Source organism: Equus caballus, chromosome X (assembly GCF_041296265.1).
Source record: "Equus caballus isolate H_3958 breed thoroughbred chromosome X, TB-T2T, whole genome shotgun sequence".
NCBI lineage: Eukaryota > Metazoa > Chordata > Mammalia > Perissodactyla > Equidae > Equus > Equus caballus.
This window is the reverse complement of record NC_091715.1, coordinates 41,115,723-41,142,189: the sequence shown is the minus strand read 5'-3', so window position 1 is coordinate 41,142,189 and position 26,467 is coordinate 41,115,723. Positions and strand designations below refer to the sequence as shown.

General features: G+C 39.6%; 1 protein-coding gene across 1 annotated transcript in view; it reads left to right on the top strand.

Moving 5' to 3' along the window:
* DGKK (diacylglycerol kinase kappa) overlaps positions 1-26,467 on the top strand; it is a 115,737-nt gene that overhangs the window by 57,965 nt on the left and 31,305 nt on the right. The window contains exons 5-8 of the mRNA XM_001917410.4: positions 4,405-4,540; positions 5,013-5,119; positions 5,446-5,568; positions 19,010-19,112. Of these exons, the coding sequence (XP_001917445.3) occupies positions 4,405-4,540; positions 5,013-5,119; positions 5,446-5,568; positions 19,010-19,112 (469 nt within the window). The remainder of the gene's footprint in view (positions 1-4,404; positions 4,541-5,012; positions 5,120-5,445; positions 5,569-19,009; positions 19,113-26,467) is intronic.

Below are 26,467 nucleotides of genomic sequence, written 5' to 3'. Positions count from 1 at the left end.
CCTCCCATTTTTATTTCAGCATTATTCACAATAGCCAAAATATGGAAACAACTTAAATGTTCCTCAATGGATGAATGGATGAAGAAAATGTGTGAGAGAGATATATATACATACATACATACACACATACACACACACACTGGATCGTTGTTCAGCCTTAAAAAAGAAAGAAATCCTGGGGCCGGCCCTGTGGCCAAGTGGTTAAAGTTCTGCATGCTCCTCTTCAGAGGCCCAGGTTCGCCGGTTCGGATCCTGGGTGCAGACCTGCTCCACTCATCACCCATACTGTGGAGGCATCCCACATACAAAAAATAGAGGAAGATTTGCACAGATGTTGGCTCAGGGCTAATTTTCCTCAGGCGAAAAAAAAAAAAGGAGGAAGATTGGCAACAGATGTTACCTCAGGGTAAATCTTTCTCACCAAAAAAAAAACAAAAGAAAGAAATCCTGCCAGTTGCAAACACATGGATGAACATGCAAGACATTATGCTAAATTAAATAAGCTAGACACAGAAAGACAAATACTGCTTGATTACACTTATGTGTGGAATCTAAAATAGTCAAACTCATAGAAGCAGGGAGTAGAATGGTGGTTACCAAGTGCTGAGGAGAGGGGAAAATGGGGAGATGTTGGTTAACGGGTACAAAGTTTCAGTTATGCAGGATGAATAAGTTCTGGGGATCTAATGTACAAAACTAACTATAAGTAACAATAATTTATTGCATACTAAAATTTGCTAAGAGGGAAGATCTTAAGTGCTCTCAACACACAAAAAAGAAAGTGGTAACTATCTGAGGTGATGGATATATTAATTAGCTTAAGTGTGGTGATTATTTCACTATACATATATCAAATCATCAAACTAAATATATATAATTTTTAATTATCAAATATACCTCAATTTTTAAAATTTACTTAAAAAAAGAAATTAGTTTTTTTAGTGGGTAGGCTAGATGAAGTCTAGCATTCCTTTCAACTTGAAAAGCTCATTAGTCTAAGATTTCATTATGCGGATGAGAAAATTCAACCTCAGAGGAGTTCAGTTGCCTTGCCTGAAATCACACAGTTTATTGTGGCAGAATTGACATCTTAGATCTCTTAACTTTTAATCCATGCCCTTGGAAAGACATCTTAAATTCTGCCTAATTAATTACCTTCTTTCTCTCCTCTAGTCCTCACCTCTTGTGATTGTGGGGTAGTCTGACAGACAACTAAGTGATACTAAGCCAAACAACTAGATTTATAGGTCAACAAATACATTCAAGTTGGCTAAATGACTCTCCAGCTCATGCATAGCGTCTCCATGGATAGTGATTCGCTGGGGATGAACACAGTTTTCCCTTCTAATAGCTTTCCCTTTCACTGTTGAAAGTGTCCTGATTTGGGTGATATGGTCATCCTACCGATGGCCAACCTGGGAGGCCCTGACATTCTGTAATTCTCAAGACCTTGATATAATAAAGCAATTGAGTTCCAGTTACAGCACAAACCTCTGAATTTGTTTTATCTAAACACAGCGTTTCATCACATAAGCCACAACAAACAAGATACCTTTAAGGGAATACAGCTTTAGAAGATTTTATGCTTTATGAGATGTTTCATCTGAGACTTTTATGCGCTTTGCAAATATGTAATATTATTAAGTCCTCACATTTGGATAATGCTTTAGAGTTTACAAAACACCTGGACCAACAAGATCTCCTTTAACTAATATACAAATAATTAATGTGCCTATCTGGATTTTGGATTATCCTGAAAGAGATTCTGGAGATGCAGAAAATAGCCTTAGCTGCCCTAAAACAGCAAAGAATCTGATTAGAGTGATGGTCTCTGCAGGAACGTATTCACCTAAGTACTTTAGAGAGGATGAAAGTCAAATACAAAACCCAACAACCACACACTGAAAGCCTTAAGTCAAACTGCCTTCCTTAGCGTTCAGAGATCAGTGGTTTATATACATGCCACAGCTTTTCATCTGTCTTCGAAATGGACTTTTAATCTGCGTCAACTACTAGACAGGTCTGTGATGACATACTGTATTAGTTTCCTAGGACTGCCATAACAAATTATGACAAACTGGTTAAGTTAAAACAACAGACACTTATTCTCTCATAGCTCTGGAGTCTAGAAGTCCAAAATCAAGGTGTCGGCAGGGCCATGCTCTTTCTGAAGGCTCTAGAGGAGGATCCTTCTTTGCCTCTTCTTAGCTTCTGGTAATTGCAGGCATTCCTTGGCTTGTAGACAAATCACTCTAATCTCTGCCTCTGTCACCATATGGTACTCTGCCCTGTGTCTGTGTCTAAATTTCCCCCTTCTTAATAAAGACACCAGTCATTGGATTAGGACCCACTCTAATCCATTATGACCTCATCTTAAGTTGGCTACATCTGTAAAGACCCTATTTTCAAATAAAGTCATATTCACAGGTACCAGGGTTAGGACTTGACCATATTTTTGGGGGGAACACAATTCATCATACAACACATACTCATCCAGGGTTGGATGCATCAGTTTCCTTATAGAATAGGATGCATGTAAGAAATATAAATCCCATCTTCTCAACTGCTGAACCAGAACAATGTCCATTTTATATATTCTTTTATATTCTGTAGCTAAGTGGACCATGAAATTCAATATTCTACCCAGGCAGAGTTCTTCATTTCTTCCATTTGTCCTGTAGAACCTTGCACATTCTAGGAGAGCTGACTTGTCGCTCTATACTGGAATGATCTGTTTAAAAAGTTGTCTCCTCCATGAGCTATGACTCTGAGCTCCTTGAGGGGAAGAACTATGCCTCTTCATCTCTGTATCTCCATCTAACTTCGTAGATGACACAAAGTAGGTTCTTAGTAATTATTGGAGGACGGAAGGGGGTTATAAGGAAGGTACTTGTAGAGTTATAATCCAGTGGCTTGGGAAGTAGAAAGGTACTAGGAGCTCAGAGTGCCAAAGCCAAGACTCTGTCACTCCCTAAGGACCCTCCACCCTCTACTCTGATCTTCTTAGAACTTTCCCAGGGTCTCAGCATACAATAAACATTGCAATCACAAAGTGATCTCAGACCAGGTAAGCCTTTAGCTCATCAAAGTAGCTTTTCCTTCCAGAAGCTTCCTGGTCAATCCAACAGCAGCTTAGCACATAGCTAGCATGCCAGAGGGGGAAGAAGGGATCAGAGAGCGCTGTGTGCAGGCTACGTTTTAGATGGCTAATTCATGCAAACTGATCAAAGTTGAACACTTAATGTGCCAGAGCCCTCAACAGTTCTCTCTCTCTCTAATGGACCACTGTCAGCTGGCTTCAGGGAAGATATATAGTTCTTTTTAAAATCTTATCATGCCTTTACACAACCGACCCATTATAACATCAAGAATAAAAAGCTGAATGTGTACACCTATGTATACACTCCAGAGGAGTGCAGGGAAGGAAAAAAAATCAAACATTCACAGGAATTAGAGAAAAGGTAGAAGAGTCCTGTGGAATGCACACCCAGAACAAGCTGTGGAGTTTTTGGTGCCCACCCCTTCCCTTCTCCTTTCAGTCCCCAAACTAGTTTCCGGTGTACCCTGTGCCTGTTCCACAGTCATGAGAGTCAGGCTGTGATAAACAAATGCAGCATTTACAGGCAGGTTAACAGTAAATGTCAAATTCAATACCATGAAAAAGACACCAAACAGAATGCCATTCCATGAGGGCAAAGACTGTCTTTTTCATCACTATAGCCTCAGTGGTTGAAAAGTGCCGAGCACATAGTTGTTACTTAGTGTATATTTGTTTAATGAATTTTGAATGAATTAAATTGATTAACTAGGAAACTGCTATAGGCAGCCAGAGCATGGTATTCAGAAAAGAATGCTTGGGCAAGAAGTCCCAGAGATGTAACTGTTGTCCGGGTAATGCAATGCTCTGCTCACCGGGCAGCAGTAGGGCCAGGAAGGGGAATGTATATCTCCAGGAGGTAGCTAAAGCCTGACAACATTCCTTAGCCCAGAGTCAGTGCCCTGCCTCCTCTCTTTTTTGCCTAGCCAGAGGACTTGGATATCACTGAATTTCCAGGTTACTCTTTGCTGACTACTCAAAGAGAGCGAAGGCCAAGACTAACAGAACTAGTTTAGCTTAGACTAAACCAATGCAGGGGTTTGGCCAAGCCATATAAAGATCATTGCTCCTGCCTTAAGCTACTATTCCAGGATCTATCCCCCTATTCTTTTTCCCTTTCCAAACCACTAGGAAAAAATAGAGGTGGGAGATTTGTTAGCTATTGGCTCCAACTTTCATTCTTCCTCTTCATATGCTCTGACACCTATATAGGTGGCCATTTCAGCCTTAGCAGCAGATTGTCTGGCCTTCCCAAATCTGTCTCTATGATTGACTCTCTATTCTCTCTCCTCTTTGATTTATTTTAGATACCTGCAGCAGAAAACAACCCTTTCCTTGTTGGAATGCACTATTGGTACTTCAGCTACAGCCCTCAGACCCAGCACTGCAATGTTTGTCGGGAGGGCATTCCTGCCTTATCTAGAGATGTTATCATCTGTGAAGGTAACTTTCTGATTCCTTTATGAAGTAGAGCTCAGTGAGAGGAGATAGGGACAAAGGAGCTCATGTGGCTTTAGTATCACTGATTCACACTAGGTCACTGACTGTAGTGTGAGGTTAACCCAGACACACAATAAACTGAGGAAAGGAGATGGGATGATACTGGTATAAGGGGGAATTCTTGTGAATCAAAATGGAGGTTTGGGTCTGGGAGGATCAAACAATACAGCAACAAGGGTTGGAAAAACAGAAATCACCTCATTCTTACCATCAATTTCCGTTCAAGTTGGATAGTAAGAAATTTAGCCAGTAAGAATAAAAAGGAACTGAATCATATGGAAAAGATGCCTTTGGAAGTGGGTCAGAACTTTTTAGATGCATCTAGGTTCTAACTTTCAGAGCAGCTTTGAGAAGGGAATTGTAATCTTTATTGTCACTGGTTTCACATCCATCTTTTTAATTCCTCTTTTCACAGTGTGCAAAGTTAAGTCTCACAAATTATGTGCTTTGAGAGCAAGCAAAGACTGCAAGTGGAATACCTTGTCCATCACTGATGACCTTCTCCTGCCTGCAGATGAAGTAGTGAGTACCAGCCATGCTCTCTCACAATCACCCTTTTCCATTTCCCATTCAGCCAGGACAGACAGCAGAAGAAAGACCTCTTCCTGTCTCCAGACAACCCAAGTAGGCTTCTTCCCCAGGCTCATGATCCAACCAATCTAGAATAATGAAAGCCTCCCACTCCCACCTGTCATTGGTCACTAGCATTGGAGAGGGGAGGGCAGGACCATGAAGAACTTCCTTGGGGTTACCTAATGGCCTCCACTGGGTAGTACAGTTATTCCAGCTGGCCCTTCCTCTCCTTATATCTCTAACTTGTACCTCTTATCTTTTTCTCCCTTCAGAAGACTATGCCCCATCAATGGGTAGAAGGAAACATATCTATCAGTTCTCAGTGTGCAGTATGTCATGAGAACTGTGGCAGTTACCAAAGACTTCAAGACTTCCGATGTCTCTGGTGTAATTCTACGGTAAGATTCTTCTCATCTTCTTGAAACTTAGAGAACTTGACTTCTAAGGGGTGGATTCATGCTTGACTGTGCATATACATAGACAGAAATCTCAGAGACACTTACCCCAAAATAGATCATACACATTCCACAAATTCTATAGAGCTCAGTATCCTGCCTTTCCAAATCTGGCTATGGAGTCTTTGAGAGAAAAAATTAAGACTCTTTCATGGTTCTTAATTGGTGGGGCCTACTAGATGGAAAAAGCTGAACTCTCTTATGACAGTACGGGCAATTAAAGAAATAAGTTGAGTCTACCCTTAAGAAAACTTCTCTCTTCCTCATTCATCATTTCCTAGGAATTTGTAATCTTTGTTAATTAATAATGGTTAATAATATTAACACATTATTATTTCCACTATTTATCGGGTGTTTTATATACATGATCTCATTTAATCCTTCCAACAACACTAAACCAGGCCTCACTGACCCCATTTACGTATGAAGAAAGTGAGGTTCAGAAAAGTGAAGTGATTTGCCCAAGGTCATGCAGCCAGTACAAAAGTCTTGATTCATACATAATTCTGCAAAAACCATGCTCTTTAGCTACAATAGAACCATGCCTCTAAACTAGCAGTTCTCAACTAGGGGTGATTTTGCCTCCCCCGCCCCCCAGGAGACATTTGACAATATCTGGAGACTTTTTTTTTTGCTGAGGAAGATTCATCTGAGCTAACATCTGCTGCCAATCTTCCTCTTTTTGTATGTGAGCTGCCACCACAGCAAGGCCACTGACAGACGAGTGGTATAGGTCCACACCCAGGAACCAAACCCGGGCTGCCAAAGCAGAGCACACTGAACTTAGCCACTAGGCCATGGGGCTGGCCTTGGAGACATTTTTGATTGTTACAACTTGGGGGAGAGATTGTGCTGCAGGTTTCTAGTAAGTAGAGGCTTCAGATTCTGCTAAACCTTCTACAATACACAGCATAGCACAAAGAACTATCTGGCCCAAAATATCAGTAGTGCAGATGTTGAGAAACCCTGATCTAGACTTTCTAGCCTTTTAGATGTTTTTCTCAAACTGATTATTCTAGGCAAGAAGAAACAAAAGTATGAGCTTCTTCTTAGAAGATTCTGGTTCCCTCTGCCTCACTCCAGCAGGTGGTCACCATCTTTTCACTCTCCTGCTTTGCTTGAGTTCACCAGCATCTCCTGGAAAGGAGATTGTACCCTTGGGTGCCCTGATTTTTCCAGTTTCCCCCAGGGTACACCTCTAGATTGCCTGGATCTGATGGCCAGTGGGACATATGCTCATGGGTCTCACAGAATTGAAACCAATGGAGAAAGAGTTCTTAACCAGTTGCCACTCCTAGGGCACAGTCTAAGAAGCCCAGTCTTTCTGTGAAAGAGGCCTATTAGCTTATCTTCATAGCTGCAGCCTGAAAGAGCAGGCTTCTAATTAAACACACATCTAAAGGCCAACTGTAATTCTTTCCAGAGACCTCAGAGGGCAAGTGCCATCTTTGTACTCACTCTCTGCCACACTCCAGAGCACCAGTATCTTCCAGAAGGGAGTTTTACATGCATCTGGTGCACTGGTTTTTATGTCTGTTGCCCTGGTTTTTGTGGCTGCCTCTCAGGAGACACTCCTTGATCACCTAGCTCTGGTGACCACTGGGGCTGGAGTTTCTGAGTCCCACAACACTGTAACAACTGGAGAGATAGTTCTTGGCCAGCTACCACCTCCAGGGCACTGCACAGGCAGCAGGCTGAGACACATCTCTAGTCTTTCTATGAAAGAGGCCTATTTGCTTGTCCAGGAGCTTTGACCTGAAGGACAGGCTTCTGGTTTGGCACACATGTAGGGGCCTATGGAGATACTCTCAGGGAATGGAGGCCAGTGAACATCATCTTTGCACTTTCCCTCTGCCTCACTCCAGCTTACTGGTATATTCCAGAAAGGAGGTTGTACCTTCAACTGGCACCCCTACTTTTGCAGCTGCTGACAGGGAACACCTATAGATTGCCTGGCTCTGGTGGCCAGCAGGACTAAGGCTTACATGTCCCACGGACTGTAACCAATGGAGAAAGAGTTCTTAATTGGCTACCATCCCCAGGGCACAGCAAGAAGCAATAGTTTGAGAAGCCCAGTCTTTCTGTGAAAGAGGCCTATTAGCTTATCATCATAGCTGCAGCCTGAGGGTCAGCTTTCTAATTAAACACACATATAAGGGCCAACTGTAATCCTTTCCAGAGACCTCAGAGAGCAGGTGCTATCTTTGTGCTCTCCTGCTGCCATGCTCCAGAGCACCAGTAACTCCTGGAGGGGAGACTCACACACATGTGGTGCCCTGGTTTTTATGTCTGGTGCCCTTATTTTGTGTGCCCACTGCCCAAGGGGACAATTCTTGATTGCCTGGCTATGTTGCCCAGAAGGGCTTACATTACTGGTTCCCATGGGACCATAACAACTGGAGAGACAGTTCTTGGCCAGTGACCACCCCCAGGGCACAGCACACACAGCAGACTGAGACACACCCCCAGTCTTTCTTTGAAAGAGGCCTATTTGCTTGTCCTGGAGCTTCAGCCTGAAGGGCAGGCTTCTGTTCTGGCACACATCTAGGAGCCTACTAAGGTGCTCTCTGGAGACAGAGGCTGGCAGACCCCATCTTTGTGCTCTCCCTCTGACTCGCTCCAAGTTACTGGCATCTCTCAGAAAGGAACTTGTACACTTGTCTGGTGCCCCAGTTTTTGTGACTGCCACACAACTCTAGGTCACCCAGCTCTGGTGGCCAGTGGGACTTATGCCTGCAGTTCCACAGGACTATATATATTTGCATGCTTTAAAAGTTGCTGCCTAAGCATCTTGTTTCCAGTCAGCCTGTATCTAGGTGCTGACTGAGATCCTCCCCTTTGGGATGCTGACAGGTCTTGGGACACCCTAAACACTGGGAGCCACTAAAAATAAAATAGGCCACTTGGGCAATCACAAAAGTTTGAGAGGCAACTAAAAGCTAGGGCAGGGTTGAATGATAAGGTTCATCCCCTATACAAGGCCACTCCCTCAAAACTGGGAGAGGTGGCTGTTTCATCTAAGGCATAGAAATCAACACAGAAAGTCAAGTAAAATGAAGAAACATAGGAATATGTTCCCAAAAAAGAACAAGATAAAACCTTAGGAAAAGTCCTTAATGAAACAGAGATAAGTGATTTACCGTCTTTAACAGTCATAAAGATGCTCATTGGGCTTGGGAGAAGAATGGATGAACACAGGGAGAACTTCAACAAAGAGAGAGAAAATATAAGAAAGTACCAAGTATGTCAGATTGCTGAAGAATATAATAACTGAACTGAAAAATACACTAGAGGGGATCAAAAGCAGACTAGATGAAGCATGAAAAAGGATTAGTGAACTCGAAGACAGGGCAATAGCACTCATCCAATCAGAGCAGCAAATAGAAAAAAGAATAAAAAAAAGTGAAGATCGCTTAGGGGACTTATGGGACCACATCAAGCAGACTAACATGTGCATTATAGGGGTCCCAGAAGGAGAAGAGAGAGAGAAAGAGGCAGAAAACTTATTTGAAGAAATGGTGACTGAAAAATTTCCTAACCAGAAAAGGAAAGACATCTAGATCCAGGAAGCCCAGAGAGCTCCAAATAAGAGGAACCTAAAAAGATCAACACCAAGACACATTATTATTAAAATGTCAAAACTTAAAGACAAGGAGAGAATCTTAAAAGCAGCAAGAGAAAAACAACTTGTTATGTACAAGGGAACCCCAATAAGACGATCAGCAGATCTTTTTGGCAGAAACTTTGCAGGCCAGAAGGGAGTGACACAATATATTCAAAGTGCTGAAAGAAAAAAACTTCCAACAAAGAATACTCGACTAGGCCAAAGTTGTCCTTCAGAATTGAAGGAGAGGTAAAGAGTTTTCCAGACAAATAAAAGCTAAAGGAGTTCGTCAGTACTAGACTAGCCTTATAAAAGATGTTAAAGGGACTTCTTTAAGCCGAAATAAAAGGGTACTAATTAGTAACAGGAAAACATGTGAAAGTATAATTCTCACTGGTAAAGATAAGCATATAGTAAAATTCAGAATAATTTAATGTTGTAAAGATGGTGGACTAATCACTTATAACACTAGTATGAAGGTTAAAAGATAAAAGCAGTTGGGGGCTGGCCCCGTGGCTGAGTGGTTAAGTTCGCATGCTCCGCTGCAGGCAGCCCAGTGTTTCATTGGTTCGAATCCTGGGCGTGGACATGGCACTGCTCATCAAACCACGCTGAGGCAGCATCCCACATGCCACAACTAGAAGGACCCACAATGAAGAATATACAACTATGTACTGGGGGGCTTTGGGGAGAAAAAGGAAAAAAAATCTTTAAAAAAAAGATAAAAGCAGTAAAAATAACTATAACTACAATAATTTGTTAAGGCATACACAAAATAAAAAGATGTAAATTGTGGAATCAAAAACATAAAATGTGGTTGGGAGAGTAAAAATGTAGAGCTTTAGAATGCATTCAAAGTTAAGTTGTTATCAAATTTAAAATACTCATAAATATAAGTTGTTTTATGTAAGGCTTATGGTAAACACAAGAGAAACAAAAAGGAATCTAAGCATATCACTACAGATAATCATGAAATCAGAAAGGAAGAGAGCAAGAGAAGAAGAACAGAGGAACAGAGGAACCACAAAACAGCCAGAAAACAATTAACAAAATGGCAATAAGTACATTTCTATCAATATTTACTTTAAATGTAAATGGACTAATTTCTCCAATCAGAAGACATAGGGTGGCTGAATGTTAAAAAAGCAAGACCTATATAAATGCTGCCAACAAAAGACACTTCAGATACATTCCTGAGCCACATAATGACATTTCAGTGAACAACAGACCATATATATGACAGTGGTCTATAAGATTATAATGGAGCTGAAAAATTTCTATCACCCAGTGATGTTGTAGCTATTGTAACATCATAGTGCAATGCATTACTGAAGTGTTTCTGGTAATGCTGGTGTAAACAAACCTAGTGCACTGCCAGTCATATAAAAGTATAGCACATGCAATTATGTAAACTACATAATACTTGATAATGATAATAAATGACTATGTTGCTAGTTTATGTATTTGCTATACTATACTTTTTGTTATTATCTTAGAATGTACTCTTTCTATTTATAAAAAAGGTTTACTATAAAATAGTATGCCATGTTATAAAGGCAGCAGGCTCATACATCTCATGTTTACTATGTCTCTTGATTGCATCATTTACTCTTATGCTTGATTTAATCTTATGTGGTTTCATTCATCATGGCCCCTAAGTGTACAAAATCCACTGTTAACGTTTCCAATAAGAGGCCATATTGAGTGATTGACCAGGAAGCAAAATTAATAGTGATTAAGGATTACAAAGGTGGAAAATCAGTAATGGTTTATTGCTTGTGAGTCAGGCATGTCCCATTCCACCAAAGCTACAATCTTGAAGAATAGGAACAAAGTGACGGAAGCTGTTAAAGGATCTGCTTTTTGGAAGGCAATGAGACTAACAAAAATTTGAGAAGGGCCTCTATCAGATGTGGAGAAACTTCTATTATTTTTTTAATATAATTTTTTCTTTTTTTCATTTATTGTTTGTTTTCAGATGTACATCATAATATATTTTGAATTCTGTGTAGATTACATCATGTTCACCACCCGAAAACTAACTATAGTCCATCCCCTCACATGTGAGCTTAATCACCACTTTTGCCCTCCCTCCTCCCCCCTTCCCCTAGGGTAACCACCAATCCAATCTCCAATGCTATGTGTTTGTTTGTCGTTGTTTTTATCTTCCACTTATGATTGAGATCATATGGTATTTGACTTTCTCCCTCTGACTTATTTCACTCAGCATAATACCCTCAAGGTCCATCCATGTTGTCACAAATGGCCGAATTTCATCATTTCTTATGGCTGAGTAGTAGTCCATTGTGTATAAATACCACATCTTCTTTATCCATTCGTCCCTTGATGGTCACCTAGGTTGTTTCCAAGTCTTGGCTATTGTGTATAATGCTGCAATGAACATAGGGGTGCAGGTATCTTTATGCCTTTGTGTTTTCAACTTCTTTGGATAAATAGCCAGCAGTGGCATAGCTGGATCATATGGTAGATCTATCCTTAATTTTCTGAGGATACTCCATACTGCTTTCCATAGTGGTTGCACCAGTTTGCACTCCCACCAGCAGTGAACAAGGGTTCCCTTCTCTAGATGTGGAGAAATTTCTAATGACCTGGATTAAAGACCAGACACAGAAACATATCAATCTCAGCACCATGATGATAATGGCCAAAGCAAAAAGTTTATTGAAATGTTGAAAGAAAAGACTGGACCTGACTATAATGTTGAATTTACTGCTAGCTCTGGGTAGTTTAAACAATTTGAGAATCATTATTCATTACATAATGGGAAAGTGAGTGGTAAGTTTGCAAGTGCTGATGTGAAGTCAGCTGAAAAATTTTTGGAAACTCTAGAAAAGCTGATTGTGAGGAAAATTACTTGCCAGAGCAAATATTCAACATAGATAAAACCTCCCTATTCTGGAAACAGATGCCTGAAATGACTTTCATCTATAAGGAGGCCAAGTCAATGCCAAGTTTCAAGGCTTTTAAGGAGAAGATAACAATTTTGCTTGGGCGCAATGTTGCAGGCTACAAATGGAAACTCTTTGTGATCTGGCACAGTGAGAATCTCATGGCCTTCAAGCATATCAATAAGCACACACTTCCAGTGTACTACAGGAGCAATAAGAAGTCAGGGATGACACAGCTCCTCTTCCAAGATGCCCTCCTGTATTGCCATACCAATGAAATAGAGAACTGCTGCTTGGAGACTGACGTAACTTTCAAGATTTTGCTTATTGTTGTTAATGCTCCCAGACGTTTTCCTTTAATTGATGATCTTCACCCAATATCAAAATCGTGTTTCTCCCTCCAAACAATGGATCAAGGAGTTGCGGCAGCTTTTAAGGCCTACTACCTGAGAAGGACTTTTGCTCTGGTTATTGCTGCAACTGAGGAAGACACCAAGAAGACACTGATGCAACTCTGGAAGTATAACAATATCTATGACTGCATTGAGAACCTTGCTTGGCCTTGGGGTGATGTCACCAAAGACTGTATGTATGGCATTTGGAAGAAGATACTCAAGAGGTTCATCCATGACTTCAAAGGGCTTGCCAAGAATGAGGAGGTTGCAAAAAATCAACAAGGCTGTGGTAGATGGCAAAAATCTTTAACTCGGGTGTGGATGAGGATGACATTGAGGAACTCCTACAGGTGGTTTCTGTGGAATTGACTAATGAGGAGTTGTTGGAACTGGAACAGGAATGCAAAGTTGAAGAAGAGGCAGGAGAAAAGGAAATTGTAGGGGAAGAGAAAAGGAAACTTCAGGAACAGAAAAAGAAGAACCTACAAGAAAAATCACAATGAAGGGTTTAGCAGAAGCTTTTGCAGACCTCAACAAGCTCCTTAAAAAGTTTGAAAACGTGGTCCCCAATGCTGAAAGGTTTTCATTAATAGAGAGGAATGTTCATGGTGCATTATCTGCTTACAAGCAAATCTATTATGAAAAAAGAAACATACAAAGCAAACCACCATGGACATATTTCTGAAAAGAGTGACACTTCCTCAAGAGTGTCAAGCAGGTCCTTCAGGAGGTATTCCAGAAGAGTGCAGCATTGTTAACATAGGAGATGACAGCTCTATGCATGTTATTTCTCCTGAAGACCTTCCAGGGGGACAAGATGTGGAAGTGGAAGACAGTGATATTGATGATCCTGACCCCATGTAGGCCTAGGATGTAGTGTGTGTTTGTCTCTTAGTTTTTAATAAAAAAGTTTAAAAAGCAAAAAGAAATTAATTTTAAAAATATAAAAAAGCTTATATAATAAAGATAGAAAGAAAGAAAATATTTTTGTACAGCTGTACAATGTGTTTGTGTTTTAAGCTAAGCGTTACTACAAAAGAGTCAAAACATTTTTAAAAAATTAAAAAGTTTCTAAAGTAAAAATGTGATAGTAAGCTAAGGTTAATTCATTATTGAAGAAAGAAAAATATTTTTTATAAATTTAGTGTAGCCTATGGGTACAGTGTTTATAAAGTCTACAATAATGTACAGTAATGTCCTAGGCCTTCACATTCACTCATCACAAACTCACTGACTCACCCAAAGCAACTTCCAGTCCTGCAAGCTCCATTCATGTTAAGTGCCCTATACAGGTGTATCATTTTTTATCTTTTATACCATATTTTTACTGTAACTTTTCTGTTTAGATATGTTTAAATACACAAATACTTAGCATTGTGTTACATTGCCTAGAGTATTCAGTACAGTAACACGCTGTACAAATTTGTAGCCTAGGAGCAATAGGCTATACCATGTAGCCTAGGTATGTAGTATGCTATACCATCTAAGTTTGTGTAAATACACTCTATGATTTTTGTACAACAACAAAATCACCTAACAATGCATTTCTCGGGATGTATCCCTGTTGTTAATTGATGCGTGACTGTATAAGGATGCACACAGACTGAAAGTGAAAGAATGGAAGAAGATATTCCATACAAATGGAAACCAAAAAAAAAAAACTGAGGTAGCTATGCTTATATCAGACAAAATCGATTTAAAACAAAGACTGTAGTAAGTGACACAGTCATTACATAATGAAAAGGGAATGATCCTACAAGAGAATATAATATTTGTAAATATTTATGCACTCCACATAGGAACACCTAAATATATAAAGCAAATACTAATAGACCTGAAGGGAGGAATACACAACAATATGATAATAGTAGGGAACTTTAATACCCCACTTTCATCAGTGGATAGATAATCCAGACAGAAAGTCAGTAAGGAAACATTGGCCTTAAATGACACATTAGACCAGATGGACTTAACAGACATTTACAGAACATTCCATCCAAAAGCAACAGAATACACATTCTTCTCAAGTGCACATGGAACATTCTCCAGGATAAGTAATATGTTAGGCAACAAACAAATATTAATACATTTTAAAAGATTGAAGTCATATCAAGCATCTTTTTCAATCACAATAATATGAAACTAGAAATCAATTACAGGAAGAAAACTGGAAAATGCACAGATATGTGGAGATTAAACAACATGCTACTGAACAACCAATGGATCAACAAAGAAATCAAAAAATACAGTGAGACAAATGAAAATGGAAATGCAATATATCAAAACTTACGGGATGCAGCAAAAGCAGTTCTGAGAGGGAAGTTTGTAGCGATAAACGCCTACATCAAGAAACAAGAGACATCTCAAATAAACAACCTAACTCAAGGAACTATAAAAAGAAGAACAAATGGAGGCCAAAGTTAGTAGAAGGAATGAAATAACAAAGACCAGAGTGAAAATAAATGAAACAGAGACTAAAAGGACAATAGAAAAGATCAATAAAACTAAACCTGTTTTTTTGAAAAGATAAACAAAATTGAAAAGCCTTTAGTTAGACTAACCAAGCAAAAAAAAAGAGGACTCAAATAGATAAAATCACAAATGAAAGAGGAGACATTGCAACTGATACCACAGAAACAGAAAGGATCATAAGAGACTGTAAACAATTATATGCCAACAAATTGGACAACCTAGAAAAATGGATAAGTTCCTGGAAAGACATAACCTACAAAGACTGAATCACAAAGAAATAGAAAGTCTGAACAGACCAATTACTAGTAGGGAAATTGAGTCAATAGTCAAAAACCTTCCAACAAACAAAAGTCCAGCACCAGGTGGCTTCACTGTTGAAGTCCATCAAGCAGTCAAAGAAGAATTAATACCAATCCTTCTCAAACTCTTCCAAAAATTGAAGTGGAAGGAATACTTCCAAACTCATTTTACGAGGCCAACATTACCCTGATACCAAAACCACACAAGGACACTACAAGGAAAGAAAATTGCAGACCAATATCCCTGATGAACATAGATGCAAAAATTCTCAACAAAATATTAGCAAACCAAATTCAATAATACATTAAAAGGATCATACACCATGTTCAAGTGAGATTTATTCCAAGGATGCAAGGATGGTTCATTATCCACAAGTCAATCAATGTGATACAATACACTAACAAAATGAAAGATAAAAACCATAGGATCATTTCAATAAACATAGAAAATGCATTTGACAAAATTCAATATCCATTTGTGATAAAAACTCAACAAAGTGGGTATAGAGCGAAAGTACCTAAATATAATAAAGGCCATATATGACAAGCCCACAACTAGCACCATACTCAATGGTGAAAAGCTGAAAGCTATTACTCTAAGATCAGGAACAATACTAGGATGCCCACTCTTACCACTTTTATTCAACAGAGTATTAGAAGTCCTAGCCAGAGAAATTAGGCAAGAAAAAGAAATACAAGGCATCCAAATCAGAAAGGAAGGAGTAAAACTGTCACTATTTACAGACGACATGATATTATATATAGAAAACCCTAAAGACATCCACCAAAAAACTGTTAGAACTAATAAACAAAGTCAATACAGTCAGAGGATTCAAAATCATATACAAAAAATCTGTTTCATTTTTAGACACTAATAACAGACTATCAAAAAGAGAAATTAAGAAAACAATCCCGGGGCTGGCCCCGTGGCTGGCCCCGTGACTGAGTGGTTAAGTTCGCGTACTCTCCTGCACGCAGCCCAGTGTTTCGTTGGTTCGAATCCTGGGCACGGACATGGCACTGCTCATCAAACCACGCTAAGGCAGCATCCCACATACCACAAGTAGAAGGACCCACAACGAAGAATATACAACTATGTACCAGGGGGCTTTGGGGAGAAAAAGGAAAAAATAGAATCTTTAAACAAAAAAAGAAAACAATCCCATTTACAATTGCATAAAATAGAAAAAAATACTGATGAATAAATTTAACCAAGGAAGTGAAAGACTGGTACACTGAAAACTATAAGACATTGATGAAAGAAATTGAAGATGACAAAAGTAATTGGAAAATTATTCCATGCTCATGGATTGGAGAATGAATATTGTTAAAATGTGCATTCTACCCAAAACAATCTACAGATTCAATGCAATCCCTGTCAAAATTCCAATGGCATTTTTTACAGAAGTAGAACAAACAATCCTAAAATTTGTGTGGAACCACAAAAGACCTTGAATAGCTAAAGCTTAAGAAATAAGAAGGAAGCTGGAGGCATCACACTCCCTAATGTCAAACTATATTACAAAGCCATAGTCATCAGGACAGTATGGTGTTGGTATAAAAACAGACGCTTAGATCAATGAAACAGAATAGAGAGCCCAGAAATAAACCCATGCATATATGGTCAATTAATTTATGACAAGCCAAGAATATACAATGCAGAAAGAACAGTCTCTTCAATAAATGATGCTGGGAAAACTGGATAGCCACATGTGAAAGAATGAAATTTGACCACTATCTTACACCATATGCAAAAATTAACTCAAAACGAATTAAAGACTTGAGTGTAAGACCTGAAACCATAAAACTCCTAGAAGAAAACATAGGCAGTAAGTTTCTTGACATCAGTCTTGGTGATGATTTTTTGAATTTGACAGTACAAGCAAAGGCAGCAAAAGCAAAAATAAACAAGTGGACTACATCAAACTAAAATCTTCTGCACAGCAAAGGAATTCATTAGCAAAATGAAAAGGCAACCTACTGAATGGGGAAAATTATTTGTAAATCATATATCTGATGAGGGGTTAATATCAAAAATATATAAAGAACTCATACAACTCAATAGCAAAAACCCAAACAATCCAATTAAAAAAAGGGGAGAGGATCTGAATAGATATTTTTCTAATGAAGACATACAAATGGCCAACAGGTACGTGAAAAGGTGCTTCATGTCACTAATCATCAGGGAAATGCAAATCAAAACCACAATGAGATATCACCTCACACATGTTAGAATGGCTATTACCAAAAACAAGAAATAACAAGTGTTGGTGAGGATATGTTGAAAAGGGAACCCCTGTGCATGTTGGAGGGAATGTAAGTTGGTACAGCCAATATGGATAAAAAAAATTAAAAATAGAACTACCATGTGATTCAGCAATTCCACTTCTGGGTATTTATCTGAATAAAATGAAAACACTAACTAGAAAAGATATATGCACCCTCATGTTCATTGCAGCATTGTTTGCAATAGCCAAGATATGGAAACAACCCAAGTTTCCACTAATGGATGAATGGATAAAGAAAATGTGGTGTATATATGTATACACAACACAGTATTATTCAGCCATAAAAAAAGAAATCTTGCCATTTGTGACAACATGGATGGACCTTGAGGGCATTATGCTAAGTGAACTAAGTCGGACAGAGAAAGACAAATACCATACGATCTTACTTATTAAAAAAAAAACTGAGCTCATAGATACAGAGAACAGATTGGTGATTGCCAGAGGTGGGGGGTGAGAGTGGGCAAAATGAATGAAGAGGGTCCAAATATACCAGCTTCCAGTTATAAAATAAATAAGTCCTGGGTATGTAATATACAGCATGGTGACTGTAGTTGATAATACTCTATGGCATATTTGAAAGTTGCCAAGAGAGTAAATCTTAAAAGTGCTCATCACAAGAACTATCATATAACTATATATTGTAACTATGTATGGTGACAAATGTTAACTAGTCTTATTGTGGTGATCACTTTGCAATATATAGAAATGTAGAATTATTATGTTGTACACCTGAAACTAACATAATGTTGTATGTCAATTACAACTCAATAAAAAAAAAGAAGGCTCTGGTTGTCCTCTGGCTCTCTTTTAATTGCTTTTGCATAGTTAGGCAAGGTTCATGTCCTTTAAAAACTGTGTACTTGTCCAGGAAGTGTTGTTTGAGGATGTCAGAAATCTGGGAAGAATGGCCACTAGTGGAGAAGGCAGCAGAGTCTCAGCTCTGTCACTTCCTAGCTGTTTGACCTTGAGCAAGATCTCTTACTTCTCTGAGCTTTGATATCCTCATTTCTAAAATGAACTCAACGTCTTCCCTACCACACACAATTCTTGTAAGGACTGAAGTATAAAATAGCATGTTATGAGGATTAGCACTCTTCTACTGCAAGTAAATTCTCTGTTCTGTAGGCCACTAAGATTGTGCCTTAGGACTGGTGTCTTCTCAGTGCCTGTGATGAGTATCTTCTGAAAACCACCTTTGAAAGGAACAGAGTTCAGAGACCGCACTCAGGGATGGTGTAGGCTCAAGGTGGAGAGAGTGTGTCCAGTTTGAGTAAGGGGGATGTGTATGGCATCAAATCTCAGAAAGGGAGATTTGAACACTGAGTACTCAAGTCTTGGAATTGGAACCCAAGACTAACCAATGTTATCCTTTTCTCTCTCCCCTCCTTTTTTTCTCTTTTCTTCTCTGTCGTTTCAGGTGCATGATGACTGCCGAAGACGGTTTTCCAAGGAATGCTGCTTTGGAAGTCATCGAACATCAGTCATTCCTCCCACTGCCCTCAGCGACCCTAAAGGAGATGGTGAGTTGCTAAACTGTAACCTCACAAATACACTGAGGAGGGGGGGAAGGTGCAAAGACTGGAGAAAAGGACTGTGATTAAATTATTCTCCTCCACAATCAACATTTCTGGGAAGTAGGAGTCTGCATCTGTGTAGAGAGAGCTCATCTTTCTCATTAGAGCTTTGGGATGGTGAATGTTGATGTTTATGGTGTATATGTATGTGGGCATGTTCTCTGTAGCCTCTGTCACAATTGTTTCTGAATGATCAGAATTAATTTCAGCTTTTTCTTGATTTTCAGACGCTAGATAATCTATGAAATGTTTGTTTACTGCATGAAGACCCAAGTCATGTTACTTTTAGAATAGAAACTAACACCAAGGTTGCCACCAAATCTGAAACTAACATGATCATTGCCCCGATACACTCCATTGATGCTTTGTCAATTCTTGGACAGCAGTGATTTATTGAGAACTCTATTCATAAGGTGTTTGAAGGTTACAGAAAGATCCAAGAGCATTGCCAGAACTTATGGTTATTGTGGACCCAGGATATGGATATAATATGACAAGACAAATTAAAGTAGCATATGATAAGCACAAAAGGAGTGATAGAGATACTTGGAGATCAGAAAATGTTAGGAGTGTCAACCAATTGTATGTAGGAGGTTGCACAGAAAGGAGGTAGTAATAAAATCAATGCAGTAAGAGTAAACTTTGTATGGAGTCTGCTATGAGGAGGTCTAGAGATATTAGAAAAGAGGAAGCAGGGGCAAAGGAGAGAGACATATTGTTTAGTTTTGTGTTTGTTTTTTAAGAATGGATAAGACATGGAGGCAGCATCGTGTAAGGGAAAAAACAAGGTCTAGGAAACCATGAATTTTAGTTACTTACCAGCTTGGTGACCTTGGGTAAGTCACTTACATTCTCTGAGCGTTACTTTCCCCATCTATAAATGAGAATGATACTGTACATTGTGAGGATAAGTGATAATATGTAAAGGGCCTAACTATCCAGAAACATAGACCCAAAAGGACCACAGAACTAAATCCCAAGTCTTCTAGCGTAATGAAAACTGTAGACCCCCACAGGGATAATTCGCTCTTTAGCACTTGCTAATGATGCCTTTTTTAGTTCATATCTCCTTCTCCACTTTTTCTTTGCTTCTTCTGAGACTCTCCTTTCTACCATTGAGTTGTTCATTTTCTTCTCCCATTATTCATTATTAAAGAATGAGAGCTGTCAAGATCAAAATCACATAGCACAGCTAAAAAGACCTGGCCTATTTCACTAACAGTAAGAAATTTAGAGATCTAATATGTTTACCAACTGACATGCTACCGTTTCACTAAGCCAGTGAAGAGATACAATGCCTGCTAATTTCAGTTTGTGTTAGCTTCACTCTGTTTATGACCAGTTTCACTTACTGGAGGAAAGTTCAAACGCTTCTTGGAATGTTTAATCTATATTTTGCTAGTATGCTAATGTATCCATCTCTGACATATGAGATGTTCACTGGTCCAGAAGTGATTTGAGAACCAACATTTCATTGACTTAAAAATTATTCCCAAATGGATGCTTGCTGCCCACTTCATTGCCAGTGTTAGCTGGAAGCAAAGAAAGGAAAAAAAGAAGAATATAAAGTTTCCTTTCTCAGAGAACAGAAGGAGATGATGACTCCTCTAGCTGTTAAAACGTGGTTTTAGAATTAGACATAGCACATGTGTACATGTGTGCACATATGTACACACACTCAGAGCCACTCTAGTCTCTTCCAGTTCATTTTGCAACCCTAACACAGATACAGACATTGGTACATGGAATGAGCCATCACATAGGTTTCTGCAGGCAAGCATACTCATATGTCCCCATAATGACATGCACAGACACAAAGCTAACCTCACTCACGGATGCATACATATATTATACTCAGATATACTCAAATATTTATCCACATATAGCTACCTACCAGATAGTTGACTAAAGAGATGATGAGATTGATGACGTGGTAAATAAGAGGTTCTTGACTGGATAGGCGAAGGAAGGGACTAGGGGGAAGATGGGGTTGGTAGAAGAGGAAAAGCAGCAAGCTAGTCAGTCGAGCAAACTCAGACTACTAATGAAAGTCAACCTAGTCTTAAATCTGAGACTTTTCTCACCCCCTCAGGGGGAAGATGTCTTTGAGTAAACTGAAGGATGCCTACCTCAGCATCTCACAAATCAACCCAAATAGGTGTTAAGGGTCTGCCACCTCTCCTTTGTAATTGGACAAGTTCTTGTGCTTCCTGTCCTTGTGGAATTTTGTTTTTTGTTTTCAGTTTACCTTCTCCTATCCTATATCACTTCTTATTCTTGTTATAGATTGTCAACTAATGGCACTGCTCCTTTCTTTTGCTTTCTACCAATGACATAACATTATTGCTCAGAAGCACCTGAGCTAAGCCATTCTTTTTGTGTAGTGTCTCATCGAATGTGCCATGAGTTAGCTTTTAGCCTTTCCTCCTAATCATCTGCAATCTTGATCCAATTGAATCTCACTTTTGCGAGCCCTTCCTTTCTATCGTGCATTACTTGCCCTGTGATTTCTTAGGAAAGTTTTCTAAGACCTTCCTATCTTCTTGACTCTTTCTGGCTTCTTGGCCTAGGCAAATATGCTGTTTAATGGATAGTTTCCCTGTTGGGATGTCCCACCTCATCTTGGAGATGATAAGGTCCTTAAAGATGATCTGGTCCAAGCCCTCTGGCCAAGCTAGGAAATCCCTTCTCCAGCATCCAGAGTGGAGTCATCCAGCTGATGACTTTCCGAGGAAGCACTTGCCATTGTTGAATAGCACTCATCCATTAACTCATTCATTTATTAAGTCCACAGAATCTAATTTCTGAGAATGCCTTCTAATTACCCCTTTTTCCTGCCCAGTCTGCTTGGTAAATTCCTTCTCTCATCCTATAGGGTGAGAACAAAATGAAACATTATCTCTTATTTGAAGGCTTCTGTAATTGCCCCTCCCCACTTCCCCAGACAAATTACTTACTTACTTTGCTATAAACCTAGAACACATATCTCAGAGCACCTAACACACCATATTATAGCTCATCACATGTCTGTCTCCTATTCCAGACTGTGAACTCTCTGTACCCCTAGCACTTAACTCAGACCTGGGTACATGGTATATGCATAGTCAAGATTTGTTATATGAATTCATTAATACATTTACTGAATACTGCCTATATGTAAGGCTCAGTGATGAGCAATCTAGAGAATAAGAGATGACTAAGACAACATCCCTGATTCATATGAAAGCAAAATAGTGTATTGCAGTGGTTGACAAATGTAAGAATGCATCAGAATCATCTGGAAGACTTGTTAAAACACAGATTTTTAGGCCCTACCCCCTAGAACTTTTGATTCAACAGAATCAGTGCCCTGGTTAGGGCACAAGAATTTGCGTTTCTAACAAATCCCCAGATGATGATGCTGATGCTGTGTGACTTTGGACAAGTTACTTAACCTCTCTGTGCCTCATCTATCATTTGTTTTCTGCCAATAGGAATAATAGTTGTACCAGGTGCGTTATGAGGGTTAAATGAGTTAATATCTGTAAAAGAGGATTTTAAAATACAGGAGAGGGAACAGTAAGCCAACCTTATGCAGCATTTCTGTGGTATGAACTGAACAAATTCGAGGGGGACTGTTGACTCCCTAGTTTTGGGCACTGTGGCTATATTAATGCAGCTCAAAGAAGCATGAGCTTTCTTTGAAAGGCTCTTTCAGGCTGTTGACTCATCTGGAGCTTAAAGTCAACTAAATCCCCTAAGCCCCTTTCACACTTGATGCTGCCAAGCCAAGTTCCTATTGTCCTGTTCGGCTGCAATTTATGTCCTTGAGCCTAAAGGCCAAGCTTCACATTTATCCTCTTTTCATCTTGTTGACTTTGGCCCATCTGCCCACTGAGGTCCTTTTTCAATCTCGATTCTGTCATCCGGTAGCTCTCCTTCCAGCTTTAGGTGCTTCAAAGTTGACAAGCTAGCCTTCTATGTTTCCATTTGAATTGATTAAAATAATTGCATGGTACAGGACACTCCCGTACAGGTAACACCAGCCTATTGAAAACAACCTTGTGGGCACGATTACTTATCTGGTTATAAATCTGCCTAATATTGCTACATTCCAGCCCACAATGCCACCCATTTTTGTCACCTTGTTGATAAGATTCTCTTGACAAACTTGGCCCTACTCAAATTCAGATGTTCTCTGATTCTGGGGGAAATGCTAGATGGGGCTGCCCTTGTATTCTCCTGGGAATGGCTTCTGCCAGCACTGCTTCCCCTAGTCTTCTCATCTGTGACAAAATTAGGTTTGACACTGAAGTTCAAGTTGCCTTAATGACAGAATTTTCTTTTTATCCAGCAGCTTTCTCCCCACCCTGGTTTATTTTATTTATCATTGCAACATGATGCTATTATACATGTGAATAAATGAACACCCAAAGAAGTTGGATGTTTGTTCTAGGTCAGTGAATACACCTAAAGGACAACGAGCTGTGGCACACAGCTGCATTTTGTTGTAGAACTACACTGCAGAAAGCAGCCCACGCTCCAAGCTTCCAAATAGATCTAGAAATTATTTCAGCTACATCCTCATGGCTCCTTAACTTACAGATAGCATTAGCATAATTTTCCCTATTTATTAATTCAATTCCTGACTAGTTAACATATTCACATGGTTCAAATTTAAAAAAAAAATAGAAACACACATAGGCCCACAGTATTTATTTAAAAAAGCTTTCTGCTATCTTTTCTCTGATCTTCTTAATCTCCTACAGCCCCACCCTATCCCCACTCACAAACAGTTGACTAATGCCGTTTATCGAATACCTTCTAGTATTTCTTCATCTGTATACTAGGATATATAAATATATATTCTTATCCCTCCTCTTTTTAACACTGTACACATTGTCCTGCACTTTGCTTTTTTTTCCCGCCTTCTCAGCATATTTTGGATATCTTTTTGTGTCAACAATAGAGTGCTTCCTCACTCTTTTTTACAGCTAAAAAATATCCCATTATATAGATACACCATAATTCATTTAACCAGTCGCCTATTGTTGGATAATTTGGTAGTTTTCAGTCTTTTGCTTTTACAAACAGTGCTGCAATGAACAACCTCATACGTATGATTTTACATATACATCTATAGGAGAAATTCCCAGCAGTGTAATTACTGGGTCAAAATGCATATGCCTTCATAATTTTCATAGATACTGTCAAATTGCCCACTATAGGGCTTCTGTCACTTTGCACTTCCATCCTCAGTGTATGAGAGTGCATATTTCCCCATGGCCTCCTCAATCAAATGTGTTATCTATTTTTTTCTGTTTTTGCCAATCTTCTAGACAAGAAAAAATGGTACCATGGTCTAGTTTTAATTAGTATCTTTCTTATTTCGACTAAGTTTGCTCACCTTTAAGAGCCAATTTACATTTCCTTTTCTCATCAGCGTAACACCTAGTTTATTTTTATCTAACACTGGGAAACAAGTTAGTTTTTTGAATAGCCCATTTTGCAGATACCCAAAGCAGTGAAGATGTTTGCTCTAGGTTAGTGAATAAACCTGGAGGGCAGCCAGGAAAGGAAACTGGAGCCCAGATAGCTCACAGTAGTTGGTCTCACTGCTACTGCTCCCTCACCTTTAGAAAGGGACTAACCCAAAGGGCCTTTGACACTGTTAAAAAAACATTAAGGGCATGGACAGGTCTATTCCAGGACCTCTGGCAGGGGGAGTCCTTGCTTCCAAGCAAACCTCACAGGTCCACCAGATGTTGGCAGAAAGCCGTTTCCATGAATCTTTTAATTGGGCTACATACTCAAAGTCGCATGCTCACCTACAGGGTGTCAACAGGAGGTTGCTGAGTAAGGAAGTGAAGCAGAGCAGAATCGAGTTCTGAAACAAAGGAGGCATAAGACGAGGGCCAGGCCATGAGTTGGGGCCCGCATTGTCGGTTGGGAGGGGAGCAAGCACGTAAAAAGATACCACCTTTTGACTATTTTCTTCATATATCTTATGGCCTGACCCCTACCTAATGTTTCAATTCCATACTGAACAGTCTCACCCTAATTTTTTTTTTCTTAAAGATTGGCACCTGAGCTAATGAGCTGATGACTGTTGCCAATCATTTTTTTTTGCTTTGTCTCCCCAAATCCCCCAAGTACATAGTTGTATATTTTAGTTGCGGATCCTTCTAGTTGTGGCATTGGGGACGCCGCCTCAACATGGCCTGATGAGCGGTGACATGTCCGCGCCCATGTTCCAAACCGTCGAAACCCTGGGCCCCTGAAGCAGAACGCACGAACTTAACCACTCAGCCATGGGGCCGGCCCCCTCACCCTAATTTTTGAACTGCTTCCTCTAACATCTTCTCATTTATCTCGTCCCTGCCATCTCTCTGACTCCATCTTCTGCCACTCTCCCTCACTCCACAACAGACATATTATTCTCTTCACTGGTCCTCAGACACCCCGGACAGCCTCCCTTCTTTGGGTCCCAGCACTTATTCTTCCTCCTGCCCCAAAAAACTCTTCCCCAAGATATCTGTACAGTTCACTTCCTCACTTCATTCAAATCTCACCTCAAACGTCACCTCCCCAGAGAAGCTGTCCCTGACCACCCTAAAATAACATCCCCTTCAGTCTCTGTCCCCTTTCCCTGCTTTATTTTTCTTCATATCATATTATTGTATTTATTTATTTATTATAGTCTTCCTGCCTCCATTAGAATATAAATTCCACAAGAGCAGAGATTGTTTCTATCTTGTCCACCACTGTGTTCTCAGAACATAACAAGGACAGGCACAGAGAATGCCCTCAATACGTATTTGTTGAATGAATTAATTAATGTGTCTTAACTACCATTGTGTTAACATATTACCTTTTGTAAAAAAAAAAAATGTTGAAAAGGGTACTACTTTTGGTTAATGTGTTCAGGGAGAGTAACTACTTCCAAGCAATGCTACGGAAGGGACACAGCAGGCTCCCATTGTAGCTCTGAGTCCTGGCAAGCCCTGAAGATTTGGTGCATCACTGGCTAGCTGGCTTAGGATGCCTTCAAGCTTTAATGACCAATGAGTAGAAATTGGCCCATAGAGGAAGCCTGCTTTAGATTTTTCCAGGCAAAACAGCCATGAAATCTGCTCAAGTAAGCGGTCTTCCTTCAGGCTCCCTTTCACTCAGGCTACAACAAATGGGACATTTCAACCCACCTCCCTCCCTTGACCCACACCATTCAGGAGCAAACCACATACCTTTTGCCCTTTGCATTTATTTTTGCTGGGACATCCTGGCAAGCCACAAGCTCACAAGGTTTAGGGGCTCACAATTTG